Source organism: Bombyx mandarina, chromosome 18 (genome assembly GCF_030267445.1).
Source record: "Bombyx mandarina strain Sakado chromosome 18, ASM3026744v2".
NCBI lineage: Eukaryota > Metazoa > Arthropoda > Insecta > Lepidoptera > Bombycidae > Bombyx > Bombyx mandarina.
Genome location: NC_143224.1, coordinates 9302978 through 9327544, shown reverse-complemented (window position 1 = coordinate 9327544; position 24567 = coordinate 9302978). Strand labels below are relative to the sequence as shown.

General features: G+C 35.6%; 1 protein-coding gene across 2 annotated transcripts in view; it reads left to right on the top strand.

The window, feature by feature from the left end:
* The first annotated feature begins 393 nt into the window (after window positions 1-393).
* Window positions 394-24567, top strand: part of Actn (alpha actinin) — a 42683-nt gene continuing 18509 nt past the window's right edge. For both annotated transcript variants that reach the window (XM_089734677.1, XM_089734676.1), the window contains exon 1: window positions 394-644. In XM_089734677.1, the coding sequence (XP_089590803.1) occupies window positions 519-644 (126 nt within the window). In that variant the 5' untranslated portion in view covers window positions 394-518. The remainder of the gene's footprint in view (window positions 645-24567) is intronic.

Sequence of the window (24567 nt, the reverse complement as noted above, 5' to 3'; positions counted from 1 at the left end):
ATAGTGTAGTCTTCGCGAAATCTCTGACTATAAAAGTTTTTAACAATAGAACCATAATAATGTTCAAACTTATAATTTCAATTAATTATAGTAGAATTACGACTACTGCGGGACCACTAGTTATCAATAAAAATGAGGAATTGACTTGATTGTGATGAAGCATTTTTTATTCTGAACATACGTAAATACAAAAAAAAAATGGAAAGTTAGAGAAGGTTTAAATTCATGAAATCGTTACTTTTTTGGCCGCAAAGTTATAACGACTTTGCACCGACCAACTTATCCGATCCATTTTCCTTAAGATCGGAAATAGTTGTACCCATATTTAAAAGTTGAGTACGTGAAACGGAACGTGCTCCGAAGGTTCTCGGTGCGGCCGCTAGTAGCGCTCGTGCGCCAGTCTTCTTGCAGCGGGCGAGCGGCCGGCTGCCTGTTGCAGTGCGCGGTACGAATCAACACACGCGAGTTCGCGGTCATAGGCTCGAACGAACATCGAATCGACGGTCAGTGCGGTGACCATGATGATGGACAACGGGGTGATAAACAACTATGACGGGTTGTACCCGGACGGTTACATGGAACAAGAGGAGGAGTGGGAGCGTGAGGGTCTCCTAGACCCGGCCTGGGAGAAACAACAGAAAAAGGTTAGTGCTCCGATCGAAAATTGATTTTGAGCATCGGGAATAACAGAATTAAAAAAAAGACAAAAAATAATCGATTATTGTAACACGCTAATAGTGATGTATGCGTACTAAAATTTTGTGTCAGCAACATTTTATTATCTCGTTTGTGACTCATGTTTGTGTACTGCTTAAATAAAAATAAAGTATACCGGAATTAAAGAGTAGTACGTATTTAGTGTTTGTAAGAAAAAAATCGAACAAAATTTCAGCTGTCCCATAAAATAGTATTTAATGACAGAAAATTCTATTTTTAAACTGTCAGCTGGCAGGAAAGTATTATTACATTCCGAAAAAAAAACGTATAATTGGCACTTAAAACGGATTATTGCAAAAGCGAGGGTACATACGCGATTTTTTAAATTTTGAACCTTGTATTACACATTTCCCGCCGCTAGTTGAAAGTGGATCGCGGCCGTGGACACTATTAAAAGATTTCACGAAGCTTTTCGTGCGAGCGAGACACGCGCACGCCGCGTCCCACGGGAGGGAGCGGGCCAGAGCGAGAGGAGTCGAATTTCCGTTTAGTCATGTCCTAAAATGGGTCCAACGTAGGCGCCGCTGAAAGCGCGGGCGTCCGTCCGTCTTTGCGTCACCCTGAAACCCGCATTTCAGGAAATTACTCCGCTAATGATGTATATGCAAGCTGCAGAATCCGCTCAGTGGCCCGTAGGTCCGTGACGAATGCTCTGACGCACCTGCGGAATGTCATTAACGACTTACGACATCGCAGTCCTCTCCGCATACTGACCAATGATTTTAATTCAATGCACCGGACAATAAGTAACAATACAAATCTATAAAGACAATTAATAGTAACCTCTTGCTGTTTTTTATTTTTATTTTTCCTCCTCATTAAACTGCATGATCGATCTTCAAGAAAACCACTTCGATAATTTGCACTTTATTGTAAAAGAATATCAAAAAAATATTTTTATAATGGGCAATAAACGTTACGTTACGTACATTTTAAAAAAATATTTTTACTTATTTATTATCTACTTTACTTGGGCTTACGATTTACGGAATTACTTATTAATTATTATTATTTTTATTATTATAATTATATTGTTAAAAAAAAAATTATTATATATGAGAGATCTATTGAACGTTTAAAATATCGAAACATAAATAAATCTATAATCGCGGCTTCAAGGAAAACGTTTACCTCATGAAGTTATTTTGATACTAAGCACTCTTGAATTAATTTATTTACGTCTGGATTTTTGCGCCCGTTTTACACAGCCGACGCAGAAGCTATTGATCTATCAATAATATCGGATAAGCCTGTTGGCTTCGAGTAAGGACGATGAACGCAAGGCTCGCCGCAAGCCCCACAGGATATAAACAAAGAGGCTGCGCGATACGGAGCATTGCCCGTGCATACATAGCGGGTCAATGTCGCGGCCGAATGATCTGAGATGCGGCGTCCACGGAAAAGTCGCCGAACCAGTCGCACTCACACTCGGACATATAGGAATCGTTCTTCCGCAAGAAGGTCACTAGCACACATACTAAAAACACTTTTCTCCTTACACAATCCGTATGTGTCCGCTTCACTTTTATTATTACTAACAATTGATCAGATTATGCAACTAATAGTCATGGACGTATAACTTTCCACATATACATTTTACAACTGCAGTAGGTACATTACGGTAACAAGCAATCTCACGAATTTATTACTACAATATTGATTTGTCAATTTTTATACGTTAGAAATCGTATACGTGAAAGTGGGGAAGATTTGTCGAAACTGGTTATTAAAACGGAATACGCAAAACTTCTAATACCCTATAGCGGTATTCATAAATTTAGCTTAGAATTAATTTGATTCAATTTTTGATTATTATTCGCGAAACGAACCCATTAAAAACGCGATATAAAAACGAGCACAAAGCGTATTTAAGCAAATCAATGAAATGCATCTTTTATTTATAAGAATAATGAATCGACAACAACTGTGTTCTTTAGATAAGAAATTGATGCAGAACTTAGCATTTAAAACACTATAACATAAGTTGCAGTGAAGCAGTAATGCGTTTCGGTTTGAAGGGTGGGGCAGCCTTTGTAACTATACTGAGACCTTAGAACTTATATCTAAAGGTGGGTGGCGCATTTACGTTGTAGATGTAACCACTCCAGTAACCACTTAACACCAGGTGGGCTGTAAGCTCGTTCACCCATCTAAGCAATAAAACTAAAATAAAAGTAGATAATTTGTATCCCGTTCGGAAAATGTTTTTGAAACTTGTCGTTAGCACTTTATCACCTTGGCATACCTTTCGAATAACTCCTAAGCGTAAACGAGGTCGCTGACTAGCGATAAGCCATTGAGGCGAATACTGTCCCCAATGTAAAGGCATAGCCTCCAATGTTTTTCTGTCTTATTTAAATAATTCATGATAACACAAATTTCACTTTTCCTTCGCATTTAGTAGGTTTGGAATAAAATTAACACGCTACACTATATTTATCCAAATGCACGAATTTAAAAATATATGTCCTTACCAATTCTATAATGTCCTATATATGGCAGATATGCTATGTAATTAGGTACCTACAATAGTCATTAGAGTTTTATGAATTGTCATCTATATACAGATGATGAATTTGTATTGAGAAACAATGTTTAAATGATGTAATGCTATGTTTCATTATTATAAACAAACTAGCTGACCCAGCAGACTTCGTAGTCCCTCAATCGATAAAGAAAAGACCTAAGCTCTTGTATAAACTTAAAACAAACAAAAGGAATCCGTCCGACGGGGGACACATCAAAGGAAAAACAAAATTGTTATTTTAATTTAATTTCGAGCATTTTCATCAATTTATCTACCTTTTAAACCTTCTCTGGACTTTCACAAATAATTCAAGACCAAAATTAGCCAAATCGGTCCAGCCGTTCTCGAGTTTTAGCGAGACTAACGAACAACAATTCATTTTTATATATAGAGATACCATTCCTAAGGAGTCAACTTATGAAGCCAAGTTATAGGCAGGAGTTTTTTTTAACACGGCAATCGTGTTATTCGATAGTGATATTTGTATTTTTGATGAGAAAGATTCGTCTGAGTCATTTAACTGTAAGGTTAGACACCAAATTCAAATTGCTAATAGTGCTGTAGTGCAATTGAATAAATAATTATGATCATTTTCTTAACAATAATTATTTAAGTTTTTTAATTTCTAACTAAATAAATTTTACAATATAACAAACCAAAATAATTTGACATAAATTAACTCACACAGTAGAACAAATCATCCAATGCGCTTGAAGGAGGCACTGTTCCCAAGATACTGGCTACGTTGCCTCGTTGGACAGCCAGACACTCTCTGTGCAAAGTACCAGCCAGCCTTAGCATCACGTGTAACCTCCTTCAAGCGTTTGGAGATTTCTGTTAAAAATTTATTATTTAAGTTGACGTTGCGGTATCACTTGCGTAATTTAGAAATGTCTATTTTTTCCTTGTCTCCGTTGCTTCTCTTTTGGCACTCTGTCAAAAAATCCTGCAGCTGCCGTTTCAAGATATGATGGAATGTACAAGAATGATATTCATAAAATTTCCCTATGCAAAGTTCAACGACATGTTAGAGTAATAAAACCACGAGCACGGTGTCAAATACTTACTAAAGCCCGCCTACACATGGAAACCTCCGAGAACTTCCTCACAACCTTTGTCTTCGTGATTCAAACGACTCGAACAAAGATGCTATCACATTTCTAAGAAAGTCTTCATAATTTTTAAAGCTTTAAGAATCAAATTTTAGTCTTCAAAATATAAAATTTGGTGTTAAACGTTCTGTTCATAATAGTTAAATTAATATTGTAGATATCGTTTTTCATTTCATAACCGAGTCGGGTGAAAATGTTTGGATTATTATTACCTTTTCACAATAATAAAAAAAATCCGGTAACATACAATTCAGATTAAAAAAAAAACCTTTTACCAGGAATATAAATAGAGACTATTAAAATCTTTAAAAAAACCTATGATAACTATAACGGTGACATTAATAAACTTATAGGTTAGATTTACGCGATTATACGCGATTATACGCGATATTATAAAAAAAAAAAAAAAAACAATATAAAATAATATGAAATTCGATTTTAAAGACAATAAAATAGAATGAAAGCTAGCGGAACCAAAGTAAACGACCTTGGATATTGAACTACGACACGATAACGGCTGCAAAGAGTAAATTTACATTCACTTAATGCCCGGAGAAATGTAACTTTCTAAGGCTTATCGGATAACACCGACAGAATAACTCCGAAACCTACCGGCTGAGATGATTCGGTAACAAATTAATTAATTTACTTATTATTTAATAGAGAAATTAAACGTGTTTTGAGAAAGCAGTCTCATTTAAGTAGCTCACCAATGTTACTGTTTCTGAATGTACCATTGAAACTAAATACCATATCGATCATACTGGGTCTTACAATTGTAAAGCAAAGATATAAACATATAAGACAATATTAACTCAATAATGAGTTAACCACGATCCGTCAATCACAATTTATTTGATTGTCAGTCGTGTCATTTTAGCTTCCGAACAATAGCATTCGAAACATTAACCATATTCCATATCGTATTATTTTCTTCATCGGCTAAACCAAATGAACATAATACGGAAAAAACAATAAATGCTTGAAGCTTGACTCATATTCTAGTGAAAGTTTGTACTTAAAATTGAACTTTAATCACAATGTCACCGAGAAAATTACTCATAGGTTTCTGGTAAAACCACAAGAACGTCAAGTCGAAATTCATGCTCAACTATAATATGTTCCGAAGTGAACCGGTTTCAATTCTAACAATTCTGCTAAGAGGGAGACGCATTATAATTATAGACCCTTATACGCATCCATGTATGTATGTATATCGCTTCTTTCATTTGATTTAATATACATTGAAAGCCACTTATATTCACATGTGACCGCAATAGTGTTTCATTTGGAAAAATTATACCAAAATTACGTTTTCATTACATATGGTTTAGTACTTATGATTTTTAAGTATTCAGTTTCATTATACTTTAATTTTCGGTGCTCACCCATTAATTATTAGATCTATCCAACTATTTTATTATTAGATATATCCGACTATTATTAGGTTTATCGTGTGGTTGAAATTGAATATTTATCTCAAAATTTAGATTTTAATGTATTAAAACACTGTCTTTTTTTATTTTTTTATTGACCGCTCGCCAGTGTAATGCTCACCGAGATCTACTAAAAGAATCATTGACAAGCAGAAGAAAAAACGGTTCTATACTTTTGCGTCCTTAAATATTTTTATGTAGATGTAATGATTTAAAAAAAATGACAATTTCGTTGCCGATTTATTTTCTTAATTTAATACCTATATTATGTTATAAAAATATATGTACTACTTTTACTGGTGGTAGGACCTCTTGTGAGTCCGCAAGGGTAGGTACCACCACCCTGCCTATTTCTGCCGTGAAGCTGTAATGCGTTTCGGTTTGACGGGTGGGGCAACCGTTGTAACTATACTGAGACCTTAGAACTTATATCTATGTCTATGGGCTCCGGTAACCGCTTAACACCAGGTGGGCCGTGAGATCGTCCACCAACATAAACAAGAAAAATAAAAAATAAAAGTATTATATACCATTATAGAATCTATTCGTATTGTAGCGTGTCTATTTGCCCTCTTGCTTTGTCGTGCGTTTCAAAACATTATGGTTTGAGATAAGTAGGCGTCGGGTCCGCCCACTCCATCCAGGTGCTCAAACCTGGCTCGTAATGATCCACGTTCCATTTCAAGCCGGTCTTGTCACTACTTTGTTTACAATGTAACACAGACATTATTTTTAATAGCCTATAATACCCATACCGTTTTCTATAGCTAAGTTTAATAATAGAATTCAAAAAGTAAGTGTATTTTGTTTTATAATTGTCTATTAAAAACTAGCTGACCCGGCAGACTTCGTAGTGCCTCAATCGATAAATAAAAGACCTAAACATTTGTATAAAATAAACTTAAAACAAACAAAAGGAATCGGTCCGACGGGGGACACATTAAAGGAAAAAAACAAAATTGTTATTTTGCACCTTCTCTGGACTTCCACAAATAATTTAAGACCAAAATTAGCCAAATCGATTCAGCCGTTCTCGAGTTTTAGCGAGACTAACGAACAGAAATTCATTTTTATATATTAAAAAATAATATTAATAAAGTTACTTTTTAATCAAAGTAAGTTGATATACAAAATACCTTTGCGCTTGTAAAAAAAGTAATGTAAAGGTAGCGGTTGATTATAAAACAAAAATGTTTTATTATCGACTATTTTCATTCAGTGGTAATTACATAACTCCACATAAAAGAAACGAAAAAACTAAATTGAAAATTCATTATTTTTGCTTTTGTTCGTTCATTGGGATTAAGGTATTAAGATTTACACTTGTTTTTGTCGTTCAGGCTAGGTTTTTGGCACAATACGGATAACATAAGAGCTCAAGATACAATATGAGTCCGATTCGTTTAAAAAAATCGATGTATTTCATAAATCTCGAGAAAATCGCCGTGCTACTTGATCGGGATTCATTCATTAATACAACCCGATAATTGTCAATTCTACCCGCGTTTGAGGCTGTAACTTGATACAAAAATTAATAAAGAGGATTCTATGACATTTAGTAGTATGTAGGCATCGGCTTGGCTCTGCCCCTGGCATTGCTGACGTCCATGAGCGACAGTAACCACTCACCATCAGGTGGGCCGTATGCTCGTCTGCCTATACGGCTATAAAAAAAAATCAAAAAAAAAGAAGAAAGTCTTCCATTACTTGCATCGAGGCTGCTTTTAAATTGGTATTAAAATCTTTTTTTTTAGAACTACAATATACGAAAAAAATAATCTCTCCATTTCGTGGTGGCATGTGATATAGCAAATTATGGAAATAGTTTATTTATGTTAACGCCCGCATTATGTTTCCGTCATTCGTTAAACTCGTAAAATGACAACGTGTTTATCAAAAGTGACAGACAGCTCTGAAGCCTAGTATTACGATGATGCCCACGAACAGACGAACGTGCCAGCGACATTCTATTCTCGCCACCGGTCTCGCACCCACGCGAAATGCTTCCAGCCACTGCCATTATAATTAGAAAAGCTATTTAGGTATATTTTCAGCATATGAATAGGCTTTTTATATCCTTTATAAATCTACATGCTGCCGGTCAAGCTATTAAAAATATAAATATATTTTTTTACTTGGTACATAATTCACATTTAGATCTAACTATTAAATCAGAGATTTTACAGTCTAAAGCGCAGTATTTTTTAAATAATATTCTGCATGTATTACTATACTTAAAAAAATGAAAAATAATTTTAATTGAATTAATGTGCAATCCTGTATTTTTTTATTAAGGAAAAATGTAATGTGCATTTTTAAGTGGGACAATAAACAGTTCTTAATAAATTTGTCACGTCCGTCGCTATTCCTACAACTAATCGGGGTTAACTCGTTCAAAGAAACGCCTGCGACCGGGTCGAAAAATATTTATTAAATACAGAAAGAAAAGTATGACTAGAATACTCAACATTAACTTGAAAATAAAATATTGAGTAAATTTTATCAAGATAATCTGCTGGAGGCGAGCCATTCTAAGGTTCGCCTGTTTAGCAGATTCTTGCGTCCATCGCTACGTCGCTGGTCTAAATTCTGGGAGTATGGGCACACTATGCTTTGTGTGCACCACTGAAGAACTCTTGAGCCTCACCATCGATTTATAATACGAACAACGTGGCCTACCCTCTTGAGCTGAGCAAATCTATCGAGTTACTTTTACCTTGGTTCTCCTATGAATACCATGTGTAACAATCACAGTTATACTTCAGTTGAACAGCTTAAGAATAACAAATACGTTAAAGCCTTTATTTTGAGGTATAAGTAAAAAAATAAAATTAAAAAGGCATTATTTTTTGGGGTAAATACAAATGGAAGTAATTAATATTAATTAAAACATATTTAGCATATATAAATCAGCACACTAGTACACAATTTTACATTACTTTCTTTAAAGTATATTTGATATTTGTACTTGTTTTATAATTTATTTCTTTAAAGCAATTTTTCTGCTAGGCAGCTACAAAATCAGTGTAAATCAATAAACACATCGGTTTGTGCTTCAATATCTTCTTTGCTGTCGGTATATTTCGCCTCAATACACAGTACAAAACACAATATACTAAACAAAAATGGATACCGATTATCTCTTTAGAGAATCCAACAGCTGTCAGTAAAATATAGATAACGACATTCAATTGTTGAAGCCCCTACTCATATTATTATGTGAGTTCTATTATCAACGGCAAGAGAATTAGATGGCCTCAATTCAAAGTTGTATGCGATCTCATTTTTAAACAAAACTATTTAGTTAAAAAAAAACCTAAATAAAAGTTAATTATCTGTATAAATTTAAGATGTTGTTGTCATGATTGTGTTGCCATATTCAAATTGAACAAACCTTCATAAATAACAAAGTGAAACAACATAACAATGTTATATTGACGTATTTTTGGCATAGTAAAATTGAACGCTACCCTCAGATACTGCAATTGTTCCTGGCTAAATTCATAAATTCTAAATAAACGGAACAAAACACGCGTGGGAAGACTCCGGAAATGATATCGCGTCAACGAGCAATTAGCGAAAATTCAACAAAATTAAAAAATTAACGACAGTTGATAGTGGCAGCCGAAGCTGATACGGTTTATCATGGATACTGAGGCTTTTGTTCCATTGCTTAAATTCTAAACTAAACAATAAGTCAAACTAAAGAGCTATTACTAAGTATGCGTTACTTTTTAATTTTCATTAGTTTCTGCCCGGAGGCCTTGAAATTTTTCTTAATTGCTATTTTGAATCACAGTTGGTCGCAACCGTAGTCTCGTGATATTTTAAACAAGAAAATAATGAAAATATACAATTGCTCATTTTACTAGAATAGTTATGAGCTACGAGAATTTGAATTGAATAGGTGTAGCAAGTATACGATATTATAATATTACTTATTAGGATGCATTTCTGAGAATCAGTGAATCCATAGCAAATGACTCAGGTTTCAAGTTTTACGCCACAACATGCTGGTAATTGAATCCTGTACACACTCAATTCATTGTGTGCCTATTGTGGACAAGTAATTTATTAAACCACGTCCTTCACAGGATGCGTACCATATGAAGACCCCTCTATAAAGTAATTTAAAACATGTTCGTGCCATTTCATCCGTAAGAAGTACAAATAAGTCTACATTTATTTTTCATTTAAATACGAAACAATATTTACCTAATGCTTATGCGGTGTAACATGCAAATGAAATAGCCTCATCTGTTTTTTCTTCTTCATTCAAATATCCCGGCTTACGAGTGCAAGGAATATGTTAAATCAGAAACTATGAGAGTGTCACATCAATTCAAACGATCCAGTAACGGTGCTTTTATGTACCAAAATCACCGGTCACCGTCCTCGTCGAACCCGTCGCTTGCAACGAAGGGCTCGACGAGCGAATTAACCCGTAGACACAACCCACTGAGTTTCTCGCCTGATCTTCTCAGTGGGTCGCGTTTCCGATCCGGTGGTAGATTCTGCGAAGCACTGGTCTTGTTAGGGCCAGTGTTAGCAACACTCCGGTTTGAACTCCGTGAGCTCACCTACTTGTTAGGGCAAAGCTGAAATAGCCTCTCAAGGCTATCAGCATATGTAGGACAAAAAAAATCAATTCAAAGTACTTCTAGTACATAATACCAAATTTTAATAAAATGACAAATTAAAATTACACAACAAATGTTATTAAAATTTTACCTACTGGAGTACAAAGATATATACATAGGTAATAGGTAACTCATGTATGAAATAGTCGTGGTCGATGATACTGTGTCAGTGCTTAAATAACGCAGAAGGTACCAATTTTTTTAATGAATTACGTACTTAACAGATGTTCAAGGAATACTTCCACGATTAAGGAAAAACAGTGTAATAAAAATCAAACCCGAAAATTCTCCAACCATCGATCATTGCATCCAAGAGACTGTCGGTTGCACTTGCAAAGAGTGCCAGTAGAAATGATGAAAGAATGAAATAGAATCACTGAATGACTGAAGAATGAAAGAATGAAAAGAAATCACTCGCGTATGTAATAAAAACAAAAAAAAGGCGGTCACATATGTTACGTATTACAATTAATTAACGATGACTGGTTTGAATTTAAACACACTTATCTTGCAAATGTCGTCTAAAACCCCAGAGGTCACATAGTTGGCGAGTTTGATTACAGAATAAAATTGTGTTGTTCATTATTTATACCAATTCTTATCTTTGATCAGTCCCATGACCGATAAGATAGATATCGTTGAACGCACGCGGGTAGTGATCCGTTTTTTGTAATGAATTATCCATATACGGGTGGCATTCGAATAATAGTTAAACAAAAAATTGCACTACCTACCTTGCCATTGTTTTATGGATGTTTAATTAGTGGTAAAATGCTCACACATAAAATTCCATTCATACTAATATAGAACATCAAAAGGACGCACAACCATCCATTCATTTATCGAAGCAATTCTTCTTATACAACCCATCAATGATGTTCTCGAATCATTAAATAGTATTGTATTATTGTGACCTGTATTTTGCATTGTATCTAAATGAAGACTTTCTATAAATAACACTTTAAACGTACGAGGCCTGCCAAATGTTCGAGTAACAGATAAAGCGGGCGGACCAGTTCGGCTAATGATCTTAGTTTATTAAAAAGAATTTGTTAATTATTATCACGTTGCTGTGAATCTTAAAGAAAGCGAAATTCGGTGCTTGACCAGTTTGGCACAAACACAAGTACAAAAATCTATATATACAAAAATGAATTGCTGTTCGTTAGTCTCGCTAAAACTCGAGAACGGCTTGACCGATATGGCTAATTTTGGTCTTGAATTATTTGTGGAAGTCCAGAGAAGGTTTAAAAGGTAGATAAATTTGAAAATCTTTCGTTTTTTTATCGATTGAGGCACTACGAAATCTGAAGTCAGCTAGTTTAAAATATAAAACTATTTACAAGATAAAAGATCTATGTAGTTCAAAGTCCAAATTGTGAGGAAATTTGACTCTCTTACGTAAAAGTCATAGTTTAAATGCACTTCTACATTGTACGAACGACACCTAAACAACACAATCACATACCAACACATACACGTCTGCTTCCAAACGAGAGTGGACGGAAAGCGCGTGCGTTCGAACCGCACGACACAATACCCGACCTCATTGTTATGTCGTTGCTGGTGTGAATGGCTGACCAAACGGCTTAGTTCAAATAACAAAGGCAATCAAGGCCTCGTGTGTATGGAGACTTTTACTGTACCAATTTTAACAAAGTTAGACAGCGTATAAACATATCAATACTATTTGAATAACTTCCAGTTAAATCTAGTGCTACCAAGGTAACAGACTACGCTGTTCCCATTAACAATGAAACATAACGTTGAAGTCTCAGTTGAGTTGGAATAATGCCTGCCCACTATCCTACACTTCGAACCGCGACAACCAGTAACCCGGTCACCGTCCTCGTCGAACCTGTCGCTTGCGACGACGGGCTCGACGAGCCAATCAACCCATAGACACAGCCCACTGAGTTTCTCACCGGATCTCTCAGTGGGTCGCGTTTCCGATCCGGTGGTAGATTCTGCGAAGCACTGCACTTGCTAGGGTCAGTGTTAGCATCATTCCGGTTTGAGCCGGGGGGTCACCTACTAGTTAAGGTAACGCTGAAATAGCCCCCATGGGATAGCCTTGGGAGGCTATTTCAGCTTAGGTAAGGAAAAAAAACAGTAACAATAATTCAAAGTATCTGGTTTTCATTTTGCAAACACCATTATTATCTTCTACTATATTTAGTTAATAACTATCCACGTCCACTTATATTCGATATGTAACTATGTAAGTATTAAAAGATAAGACTATGCAACTATTTACGTCAGTATCCAAATGCCTACTACACTTAAGTGGTTTATTTTGTATTTCTCTTATATAGTCTGGTCAAAGACCTAAAGCTTGTAATAATATGTTAGGAAACGTAGCGATACAAAAAACGCATTTGTAGGTTACACGATAACGAACCCATCTTACTAATTAATCGAGCTTCGAATTCGAATTTTGTTTATTACCATTTTATGCCGACAAGTGGTATACGACTCGTGGGAGTGGTTACCATCGCTCATGGACATCAGTATTTCCAAGTCTGTGTATACAGCAAAGGTCTCAAGAAGAGCAAGCGGTAAATAACACGGGAGTCGTTGGTAAGTTGGATGGTAAAGTTTGTAAAATCGGATGGTACATGTCTTTGGTATTTGGAAACGTACTGTGGATGAGCGCAGTAGTTTTAATAAGTAGAACTGGTAGTAGGATATCTTGTCCGCACGGGTAGACAGTAATACCTTTCGGTTTGAAGAGTGGGGCAGCGGTTGCACTGTCAAAACTAAGACCTTAGAACTCATGTCTCAAGTTGGGTGGCGGTATTTGCGTTGCAGATGGTTATGGGATCCAGTAACCACTTAACATCAGGTGAGCCGTGAGCTCGTCCAAATATCTAATAAGCATTAAAAAATACACAAATAAAAACATGTGACTGTACTCATGTAGCGGACGCGGTGATATAAAGGAGATAACAACAATTCCTCAGAGCACTCTCCAAATCACGTCCATCCGTAATTAGTTGTATGTACATATGTGCCATTACCGAAAAAAACTATAAATATTTGCGCAGCCGCTGGTGATCTCAATATTTATTCAAGATTGAACGTAATAATGTGCTGATGTAAAGGCCTATTTTAATGATTTGACCAAAAAATCTTTGTAATTTAACACCAAACCAGTAAATCGAACGAGGAAAACTATTTCTTAAACATGTTTACCGTCAGTTTCAATCGTTAACAACATTTGTTCTGATTTTGCGCAAGTCGAATTGGTACTATCGCTTATTTATTTATCTCACAAGCTCGCCATTATTCCAAAGCCGAAGGGTAAGGTAGCCATCATTCCAATTCATTTGAGTCTTTAACATCAATTTTCTTCACATTACAAATAAAACAGTCTTTCACTTTCGAGTCTCAAGAAGACCAGTACCATGATGTCTTTATGGACCGGGATACCCTCAGACACAGCCCACTGACTTTCTCGCCGGATCTTCTCAGTGGGTCGCGTTTCCGATCCGGTGGTAGATTCTGCGAAGCACGGCTCTTGCTAGGGTTCGTGTTAGCAACGTCGTCAGGTTTGAGCCCCATGAGCTCACCTACTAGTTAAGGTTACACTGGAATAGCCTCTCGAGAATACCAGACTAGGTAGGAAAAAAAAAGAAGGACCGGGACCTCTTTAGACTAGGTATGCCATAAACTCATAAACATATCTACGCCAATAAAAAAATACTATCGCTAAAAAATTTAAGCAAAGTCGAATCAAACGCATAATCTCTGAAGATTATATTTAGAATAACATCCTAGACAGAAATATCTGTCTGGAAACAGCTGTCGAACACGGGTCGATTGAGCGAGTCTGAATTACGCCATACACATACCTAAGTTCGATAGCTCCAGTCTTCACCTTGATTCGTAATAGTCGCTATGCCAAACCAACAAGGAGTAAATGCAAACAATAGACGTAAAACGCATTCGTTTGGATCCTTAGGGTCGATGACTTGACACAATGCTTTTCGTCAGGACCCATTTTGTTCTTAACGATCGCGACAAAAATATACATTTTGAAAGCAGCTCAAAACGTTACGTTATCTTGTTTGTACAAATGAAAGCTTTTTATTTCACTGCTATTGTAACATGAAACGTTACTGGCGGTATCAGATTCCCGTCATTATTACACTACGGTGACTTCTATTGTTAACGTGGTCACTATTATGCGGCTATCCCGTTCCTGTTTTTCATTTAAAATAATCAAATTATTCGATATGAATCGTCGAAAGAAAATCGTAAATCGTTCGAATGCGTATCGAGAAAAGTCTATAGAGCACCTGTGCAGCGCAGAGTAGCAGCCGCAAGAACAACTGGGCGATCATTCTAGATGCACTGAATCAAATCTAAAGTTGACGATCATTGGCCCGAATACACACCAAGATGTAGGTGATTGAGAGAGATGGGAGTCAGGTATGACGCTTACCGCTACTGCCCTAAACTTTCGTACTAAACATGTCCATATTTAGAAGTTTCTAGATCTAGAAGTATATTCTAAAACAAAATAGAATAAAATAATAATATTAAAGCTACATTGCTAATTAGAAGTAATATCAAGCGATATAACATTCAAAATATCAAGATCTGCATAGCGCGAAACTAAAAAACAGTGACAAAGAACCGGAATTGACGTTGCTATTTATTGTCTACATTACTGTTTTACATATAAAAGCTACAGCTAAAACTTAATATACTTAAAATTCAAACCTCTATATAAAATGTCGTGAACCGAAGATAACAGAGTGGACAATTGCGAGTAATTGCACCCTGAGTGTTCCGGATGCAAGCTCTTCGTATGTAAAAATTTTTTTTGTTCGTTAGGTGGACTATCTCGCAGCCCACCTGGTGTTAAGTGGTTACTGGAGCCCATAGACACCTACAACGTAAATGCGCCACCCACCTTGAGATAAGTTCTAAGGTCTCAAGTATAGTTAAAACGGCTGTCCCACCCTTCAAATCGAAACGCATTACTGCTTCACGGCAGAAATAGGCGGGGTGGTGGTACATACCCGTGCGGACTCACAGGAGGTCCTACCACCGGTAACATGCTCCTACACAACACTCCACAGCTAAAGTAGTTAATGTACCATACGTGTGTCACAGCATACACAAACTTGCAACACCAAAAATATACTTAATTTAGTGAAATATGAAAAGGCTTGCCTTTATGGTCTATGTTCCTATTACCTATTCAGTTAGACGAACAAAAACAACGTAACAGAAAAAAATTAAATACAACATTGCAAGCAATTCGGACATTCTTATTTGCACTTTACGACTACAAACTGTATTTTGCGGTCGCTTTTGTTATTTTCAATACATTTCCTAAATAAGAGCCAATGAATTATTACTAGCAAAGGTAAATTTGTGAATCAAAAACTATTGTCAAATTGTCATTGTTATTATAGATTTCGTACTAATTTCACTGGGTACTTCCATACACCCATTCCTGTGAAAAGGATCTCAAGTATCGCACAGATAGAAAAAAATTGTTGTTCTAAAGAGTTTCGTGTTCTCTTTTCCAGGACCGGGACTCTAATACACTTTTATCGTCAGTGTGAATTTAATTTAAAAAAAACATTCTTCACATAATGTTTTAACACTAGCATAGCTAAATGGCACACCTTGTAAATCTATAATATTCGTCGAAAAAAATAATTGGAACTTGATCGCAACAACTGTCCTCGGCGATTTGTAAATGGAAGATCAGATGGAAGCGATTTGCGAGAGTACCTAATTTAAAACGAAGTTTTTAAGAAAGAAAACAAAAGAACCATCTCAACATAATTACCGGTGGTACGACCTCTTCTGAGTTCGCGCGGGTGGGTACCACCACCCTACCTATATCTGCCGTGAAGCAGTAATGCGTTTCGGTTTGAAGGGCAGAGCAGCCGTTGTAACTATACTTGAGACCTGAGAACTTATATCTCAAGGTGGGTGGCGCATTTACGTTGTAAATGTCTATGGGCTCCAGTAACTACTTAACACCAAGTGGGCTGTGAACTCGACCACCCATCTAAGCAAATAAAAAATAAAAAAAACCTAACGGTAACGGCTTGGCTCTGCTGCTCGCTTTGCTGACGTCCATGAGTGACAGTAAATACACACCATCAGGTGGGCCGTATGCTCATCTGCTTACATGGGCAAAAAAACATTAAAAAATGTTTAATGTGAGGACTGTATCAAATTTGAATTATTTTAAGCACAATAAATACATTTAAAATAGTTTATATTTGAAAATATAATTAATACAGATATAGAGCTACGCAATTATTAGTGTTCTAAAAAAAAAAGGCGAAGCTGCCAGATCATAGGAATGCGTTATATTTCAATCAAAATGATCGTCTGACAGTTTAGAGAATCGTATTTTCAGAAGAAAGTATGTGTAAACCATGAGGAAGTTATGACTGTGTAATCTGCATTTATGTTGCCAGCCGACATGAAATCGTTTACTTTAACATCTGGGTCAAATAGCATATCGAATCTGATCTATTGCTTCGCTGATCCAGTTAATCGTTGTGTATAGTTCAAGCTATTATTGAAAAGAATTAAATTGACTCGTCGACATGTACGAATTTAGTTTAATTATATTGTCATATTTAACAATACTGTTTTGTTCAATCACTACCGCATTAATTGTTTTTTCTTTCGCTACCTTTTCGCTGGTAATTTAATGAGCCATTCCAGCTACGCGCGGCCGGTATTAATTGTATCAAAGTAAGAATTCCACTTATTTTCTATATTAAGTGTAGTTCACCGATTTTGGGTGAAAAATAATACAATATGAGACAATAAAAAAAAACATCCACCCGCAATATCTAATTGCACAAAATCACAAGTAATCTCAACTGGAAATATCTCTTCTTCTTCTTTTTCTCCACCTTATCCCACTAGGCAGGGTCGGCACAGCTAATTTTTCTCTTCCATTCTCTTCTATCAGCCGTCATCTCAACGCTCACTCCTCTCTCTCTCATATCGTCATTCACACACTCCATCCATGTCTTCTTTTGTCGACCTCTTCCCCCTCTACCTTTTCCATACATCTCCTAGTCACATGCATCTTCTCTCTACGCATCACATGTCCATACCACGCTAACCGTCCGCTCTTTAATTTGTTGATTACCGGGGCTACTTTCACACTTCCTCTGATATACTCATTCTTTATCTTGTCCATTCTTGTTACTCCACACATCCATCTCAACATTCGCATCTCTGCCGCAAATGGAAATATCTATATAGTTAAAATTACAGTTTAAAATTTCTGATCGATGCCGGTATTACGTCAGTATTTACAAAGGGAAGTATACAGATAGAATGCGACGCGGGGCTTGCGAAATACGTGACTTAACACGTTTGTTATTTATAGGTAAGCCATGGTGCATGAGTAACTAGGTTTATTATTGTTGGTATTTTAAAAACGTTGCAGCGACGAAAACGTTTTTGTGGCTATTCGATATTCAAATGGATTTTTAAAAAAAAACAGAGTTTTTAGGTCAACGCGTTTTTGGTTTTTCTTACCGCAAAATTTCATCATGTTCGTGTGCTTGCTTGATATGCTGCGGTTTCCAACAAAACGTTTAAATCTCAATCGACTTGGTTAAGAAACAAAACGTAATATCCAATAAGATTTAGAGAAGTGTTCTAGACATCATCTATAGAAACCTTGAAGAGATGGAAATACTCTTAACTCCGGATTTTCACACCCACGCGGCCACGTCGCGTACGTACGATGTTACGTCTCAGCCGTTTCGTTATAATTGTACTCAATCTGTTCCCATGGCAGTTATAAAACATCGGGATCATCATTTAATATTAGATTCTTGAAAATTACGATTCTTCAACGAATATTTGGATTCTGACGTTCTCGATCTCCGATTATAATTTGATTTTTTTTAAGAAGTCATCAGCAACGTGTGCACGTACCTAAATAAAACTATATCGCCGACTAAAACTAGTAGCTAGATAAAATATTTCGATTTTAACTGACCAATATAATTTTGTATTTACAGGTAATCGAACCATGACAAAACGCTTACCGGGAATCGTTCGATTTCTTCCGCAATTCGATTCTTCACGCAACACGTGAGTTAGTTAGTCTGAATTGTCAGTTTAACACCGTTTCGCGAATGTGCTCATTTCAAAACTCGAATGTAGTCAGTCATTCCTAGTTCAACATATTACATGAGCAAACATTTTTTCAATGATAATACGTGACAGGTCGTTGATCTTTATGTAGGTATGTACTTTAAAGTTTATCAAGATAAATACGTTACACAAGATTCAGTTATAGTCGCATAACGTCAAGTACAATAACGTCAAATATCCCGTTATGCACATAGAACGCTTTTACTTTTTTTTTTTTTTATTGCTTAGATGTGTGGACGAGCTCACAGCCCACCTGGTGTTAAGTGGTTACTGGAGCCCATCGACATCTACAACGTAAATGTGCCACACACCTTGAGATATAGTTCTAAGGTCTCAGTATAGTCACAACGGCTGCCCCACCCTTCAAACCGAAACGCATTACTGCTTCACGGCAGAAATAGGCGGGGCGGTGGTACCTACCCGTGCGGACTCACAAGAGGTCCTACCACCAGTAATTACGCAAATTATAATTTTGCGGGTTTGATTTTTATTGCACGATGTTATTCCCTCACCGTGGAATTCAATCGTGAACATTTGTTGAGTACGTATTTCATTAGAAAAATTGGTACCCGCCAGCGAGATTCGAACACCAGTGCATCGCTCGATACGAATGCACCGGACGTCTTATCCTTTAGGCCACGACGACTTCAATACTAAAATAAAATAACATTAAAGTCCTTGAACATTTTTTATATAACAAAATGGATTGTAGGTTTAAACAAGAAATTCATTTTATACAGCATTACCTATTGCCCGCGACTTTGCCTGCTTGGTCAAAGAAAAGCGTCAGTATAGTTCTGTAAATCCTGTGAGATTTAATTGTTTTTTTCGGAATAGAATTAGACCTAGAAGTAGTAGTAGTAGATAGTAGTAAATTGTCAATCCATCGCTTCGTTTCAACGTGAAAGTAGCACAAGTATTAAGTAATATTAATATTAGTGTGATTCATGCATTTGCTTTGTCTCTTATTTTATTAGTGTATATTTTATGACATCCAAAGATATCTGCGCAAAACCAGGAGCATTGCTTACTACTATTACTACTATATTATTACTTCTCATTAAACGATCACCAAAGAAATAAGAAAAACCGATATGATTGCACTAATAGTAGGTATTGATGACAAGAATGTATTAAACTTCACATTTAGATCAAATAGCTAACCAAAAGAAACTTGAAAACCAGTGTAATGATTTCATAATTACCTCGTACCATGTTTGGTACTTAATGAACACAAACTAAATTATGAACTAAGATTTATGTGCAGTATTCGTGAATTATATGTATCTTGAATATACATAATCGGACACATTCTACATCAAAGTAATAGATTTTTAAAATATTTCACAATTACACTTGATTGTTTGTATTAAAATAAAAATTTCACCTTAAAAAACCTTAAATAAAAGTATAAGACATAGAAAAATCAGTACTACTAACACTGACTTTAAATTCAATTAAAGCTCTTAATGCAAATAATAGCAATTTAAATCCATCCGCAATGGCGGATCCAGGGGGGGGGGTCATGGGGGTCATGACCACCCCCTGAGCTGGTTCCAGGACTTAGGTGGGCCACTAATTGAATATAATGATTTTATTTATATATTTTGTCAACATACAGATTTTATGTAACTACATACCTTCAATATTTAATTAATTTAATATAATATAATAACTTTGTATAATGGCAAACGTTTGGGAACGAACGCATCTAAATTTGACTATTTGACCCCCTCCTGTCGCCAAAGCTGGATCCGCCCTTGTCCATCCGATATCGATTTATTTCGTGTATAATACAACTGGTTTATTATGCAATAAAAACATAAACGTCTTATTTAATAAATCAGATTTACTTACTGTATATATACATGTTCGTCGAAATGTAGACGGACTCATAAGAAACTAAAAAACTATATACCCTAAATGTATTTTGTACATACATACAGACATTGTAATAGAATAGGTATGGATTGGAATATGTTTAGTTTTATCAAGAGATTTCCTTGCTGTGCTCAATTTTGTGTTGAGAATAAAGGTGATTGATTGTGTATTGTCAAAAATCCCAAAAAAATAGGAAAATAAAAAAAATTAGAACCATAACTACACAAAGACACATACCTACGTAATATAATATAAGATTGCGATCTAAGCTAATTATGATGGCAGTATCCTTCATTAAAAACTAGACATGCCAGCGTCTTCGTCTACGTACAGAGTTGCTGGGAAATGAATTTTTATAAATATTAGGTATATTATATTCATTAACTTTTGATTGAAAAACTTGAGAAAATGATAACCCTCCTGCTGCCGTAAATTTTAACATTTACAACTTGACACTCTTGTGTCCCTATGAAAAACGGTCTACTTACAGGATAAACAGGCTTTCTACAAAATGATTCTTAAACCGTTTTTTTTTTTCAACTTTTAAGCAACAGAGCTCTAAAAATATTCTACATAATATCTTAGATCCATGGGCTGTTTGAGATCGAACACGTTTGCCTGAGTTTACAGAATGTTAACATTTTAGCCATTTAACGGTTTATGTTAGGTTACTGTTTATTTAAAAGATAGTGGGCGATTTGGCAGCGGTCCTGAATTAACAATCACGCAGGTGTGTCTAATGCTGTTCCCCTACGTGAAAGGCAAATGTTAGACAAGGGTTTATGCAAAACGGACAACTTTCAATATTCAAACCAATCGTGACCGAAATACGTGTTTGCAAAAAAATAAATAATCTAAAACGTATAAAATATGCTAATTTCCTAATTGAATCGGCTTAATAATTGTTTCTCAATTGTATAAATAATATGCCACTCCCCTTTGTTTACATTCACTTGCTTGTTTGAACTAAACAGGTTTTGGCATTGAGCAATATTAACTTATGAATGACAAAATTAAATACGCTCCGAATAAAGAATCCTTGAAATTAATAAAATTCTCAAATACTAAAATTACATGTGTTTTAAATGAAACACATTGTAAAGAATTTGTGTTATGAGAATTAACCGCTGAATGTGTTAAATCAATAACCTAAATTCGAATTACGACATGTGCCTAAACGTAGACATTCTTGTTTGAGTATTATAAATCTAATTAAAACAATGTAAAACAAATTAATGCGAACATGAATCTTTTTAAATAATCTTTAATTAACATTTTCAGTTATATTTTAATTAGCATTTACAATTGATTTCTCAAGATCGTAAAAATCTTGGAAGATTTAAACGATCGTAAGCTGTTTCTGCCTCTCATTGATAACAATCCTGGAAGGACCGTTTTATTCATACCTACCTCTTTTACGGATAGTTACTGGTGGTAGGACCTCTTGTGAGTCCGCGCGGGTAGGTACCACCGCCCTGCTTATTTCTGCCGTGAAGCAGTAATGCGTTTCGGTTTGAAGGGTGGGGCAGCCGTTGTAACTATACTTGAGACCTTAGAACTTATATCTCTGGGTGGCGCATTTACGCTGTAGATGTCTATGGGCTCCAGTAACCACTTAACACCAGATGGGCTGTGAGCTCGTCCACCCATATAAAAAATAAAAAATATTGTCGAATTTCCACCTACGGCAAATAATCCTCCATCAGTTAAGTACCCATCAGAGCCTCTGATCAGACAGAACCCACGCGAACTAGTCTCCCCAACCCTGCCCTGCCCACACTCAACACCGACCAAGCGGCCAGCGTGCCACGAACACCAATCCTCGTTCAAAACGATTCTTTAACAGATCTGTTTAATCTATAGACAGGCAGAGATTGAACGTATTGTTGTTTCTTGTGAATCGTACGTTGAGTACACGCGTGAGTTAAAACTCAGCTCTCGGTAAACATGTAACACTGTGAATATAGAACTACACGCATATTTCGAATAACATTTTTCTTACGCTGATATACGAATATTTCAAAAATTAACAGTCCTACATTAATCACCGGTCAATAAACGTCGCCCACTAAAGTCCTATGAATGTCATCATCAATCAAAGCAATCACCGATTGTATTGTCATTGGACTGTTTATAAAGAACAATGCGAGTCTTTTTACGTTGCTGCTTCATTGGGCGTATTAAGATGAATTCATTTTTATTCTTAATTTCAATGAGTTTGTTTACAAGTATTACAAGTATTTTATATATTATAATCAAACGTGTTATAATAATTAGTGGTCACCCAGCGGTCGAAATACGACCATTATTATGTAAATTAAAAGTTTGAACATCAATATGATTCTATCGTCAAAGCCCTTATTATTTCTATGATTACAGATTTCACACACTACTACACAATAGAGAAATAATATTAATCTATTTTCAATTTGACCGCAGACTTTAACAATAAATAAAAGAGTATAATATATGCCTGTGTGAGTGTGTGTGTGTCAAATACATAGTAGTGTGCGTAATGTTTTTATTATTGATTTTATGTACTTTATACGCATTCTTCATTCTTCATACGCAATTTCTGCACTCCTCCATATTATCTATAAGTGTGGGAAATATCGTAGACCCCAGCCGCGCAATTTTCGTAAAAACGGGTACAAAGTTTTTGCTTCACGTTACTCACGTATTAATATATAGCTTTATTCTCTTAAAAGAGATAAGCATACGATGGCTATCGTTGTTCATGGATAGAAACAGTAACTGTACAGCGGTCACCCAAAATATAATAATATTTTGAAACTAGCTGACCCGGCAGACTTCGTAGTGCTCAATCGATAAATAAAAGACACATCAAGGGGACCCATCAAAGGAAAAACAAAATTGTTTGTTTTTATATAATTCCGAGCTTTTTTATATTTTCTCACCTTTTAAACCTTCCCTGGACTTCCACGAATAATTCAACACCAAAATAGCCAAATCGGTCCAGCCGTTCTCGAGTTTTAACGAGACTAACGAACAGCAATTCATTTTTATATCTAGAGATAGAAGATAGCAAAAAAACAAAGTTGATTTACATTTATAAACTGTACAGGATGCAAATATTTCAACTAAAAACAATTTTCGCGGTAAGCCGGGGAACAAAAACGTAATTCCGAACGAAATATTATTCTCCTATAATTTCTATATACTTATTTCGTAATCCTAAACAAGGACTCGAAAGGAACGAAACGTTAGGCTATACATACATACAATTGCCTAGCACAGAAACGATAGACTATACATACATACGTTAACTATCTCTCAACAGCAGAAATAAATCGCCACTAGCGATGAAACACATATTTATTTAACGTCTGTTGAAAAAGGAAACTTTAAATATTGAATTACACTTTCAACTCTAAGCAAGGTTTCAAAGGCTTACAGTTTCCAGTGTGAATAAAATCTTAAATTCACAATATAATAAGTCATATCAATAGTTAGCTTTATAAGCTTTGTTTACGCTGACACTACTTGTGCCATTGCGTTCTTACGAGACTGTTTTTCAATTACATAATAAATTACAACTCGGCGATATTAATTTTAATATATTCTTATCATAATATGAACACGCGGCGAAAGTGAGAATAATTAATGATTTCCGAAATACAGAAATAATGGTATCATATTATAAAATTAACTGTTACACGAGTAATAAGTTGTAAAGGCGTTTAACATTGGTCGCACTAAGTAAAGTTATACATGTTTTAGCTTGTATTTTGTTGTCATAAATTAACAGCTGCACCAAAACCCGATGTTATTAAGCTCGGCTTAATCACTCCCTAGCGATCCATTCATCCAAAGTAGATTGCCTCTTGAAATGTTTATTGCAATTTACTGGTGGTAGGGCGTAATGTAAACCCGCACGGGTGGCTACCACCATCTGGCATCTTCGACTGCGAAGCAGATATACGTTCCGATTTGAAGGGTGGAATAGCCTTAATTGAGACTACACTGTACCACTTTACTTACTCCGTTAACCACTAAATCGTAAATGGGATTTTTATTATATTTTACGGCAATAACTACATAATGTATATTTAAAAAAAGATCGAATA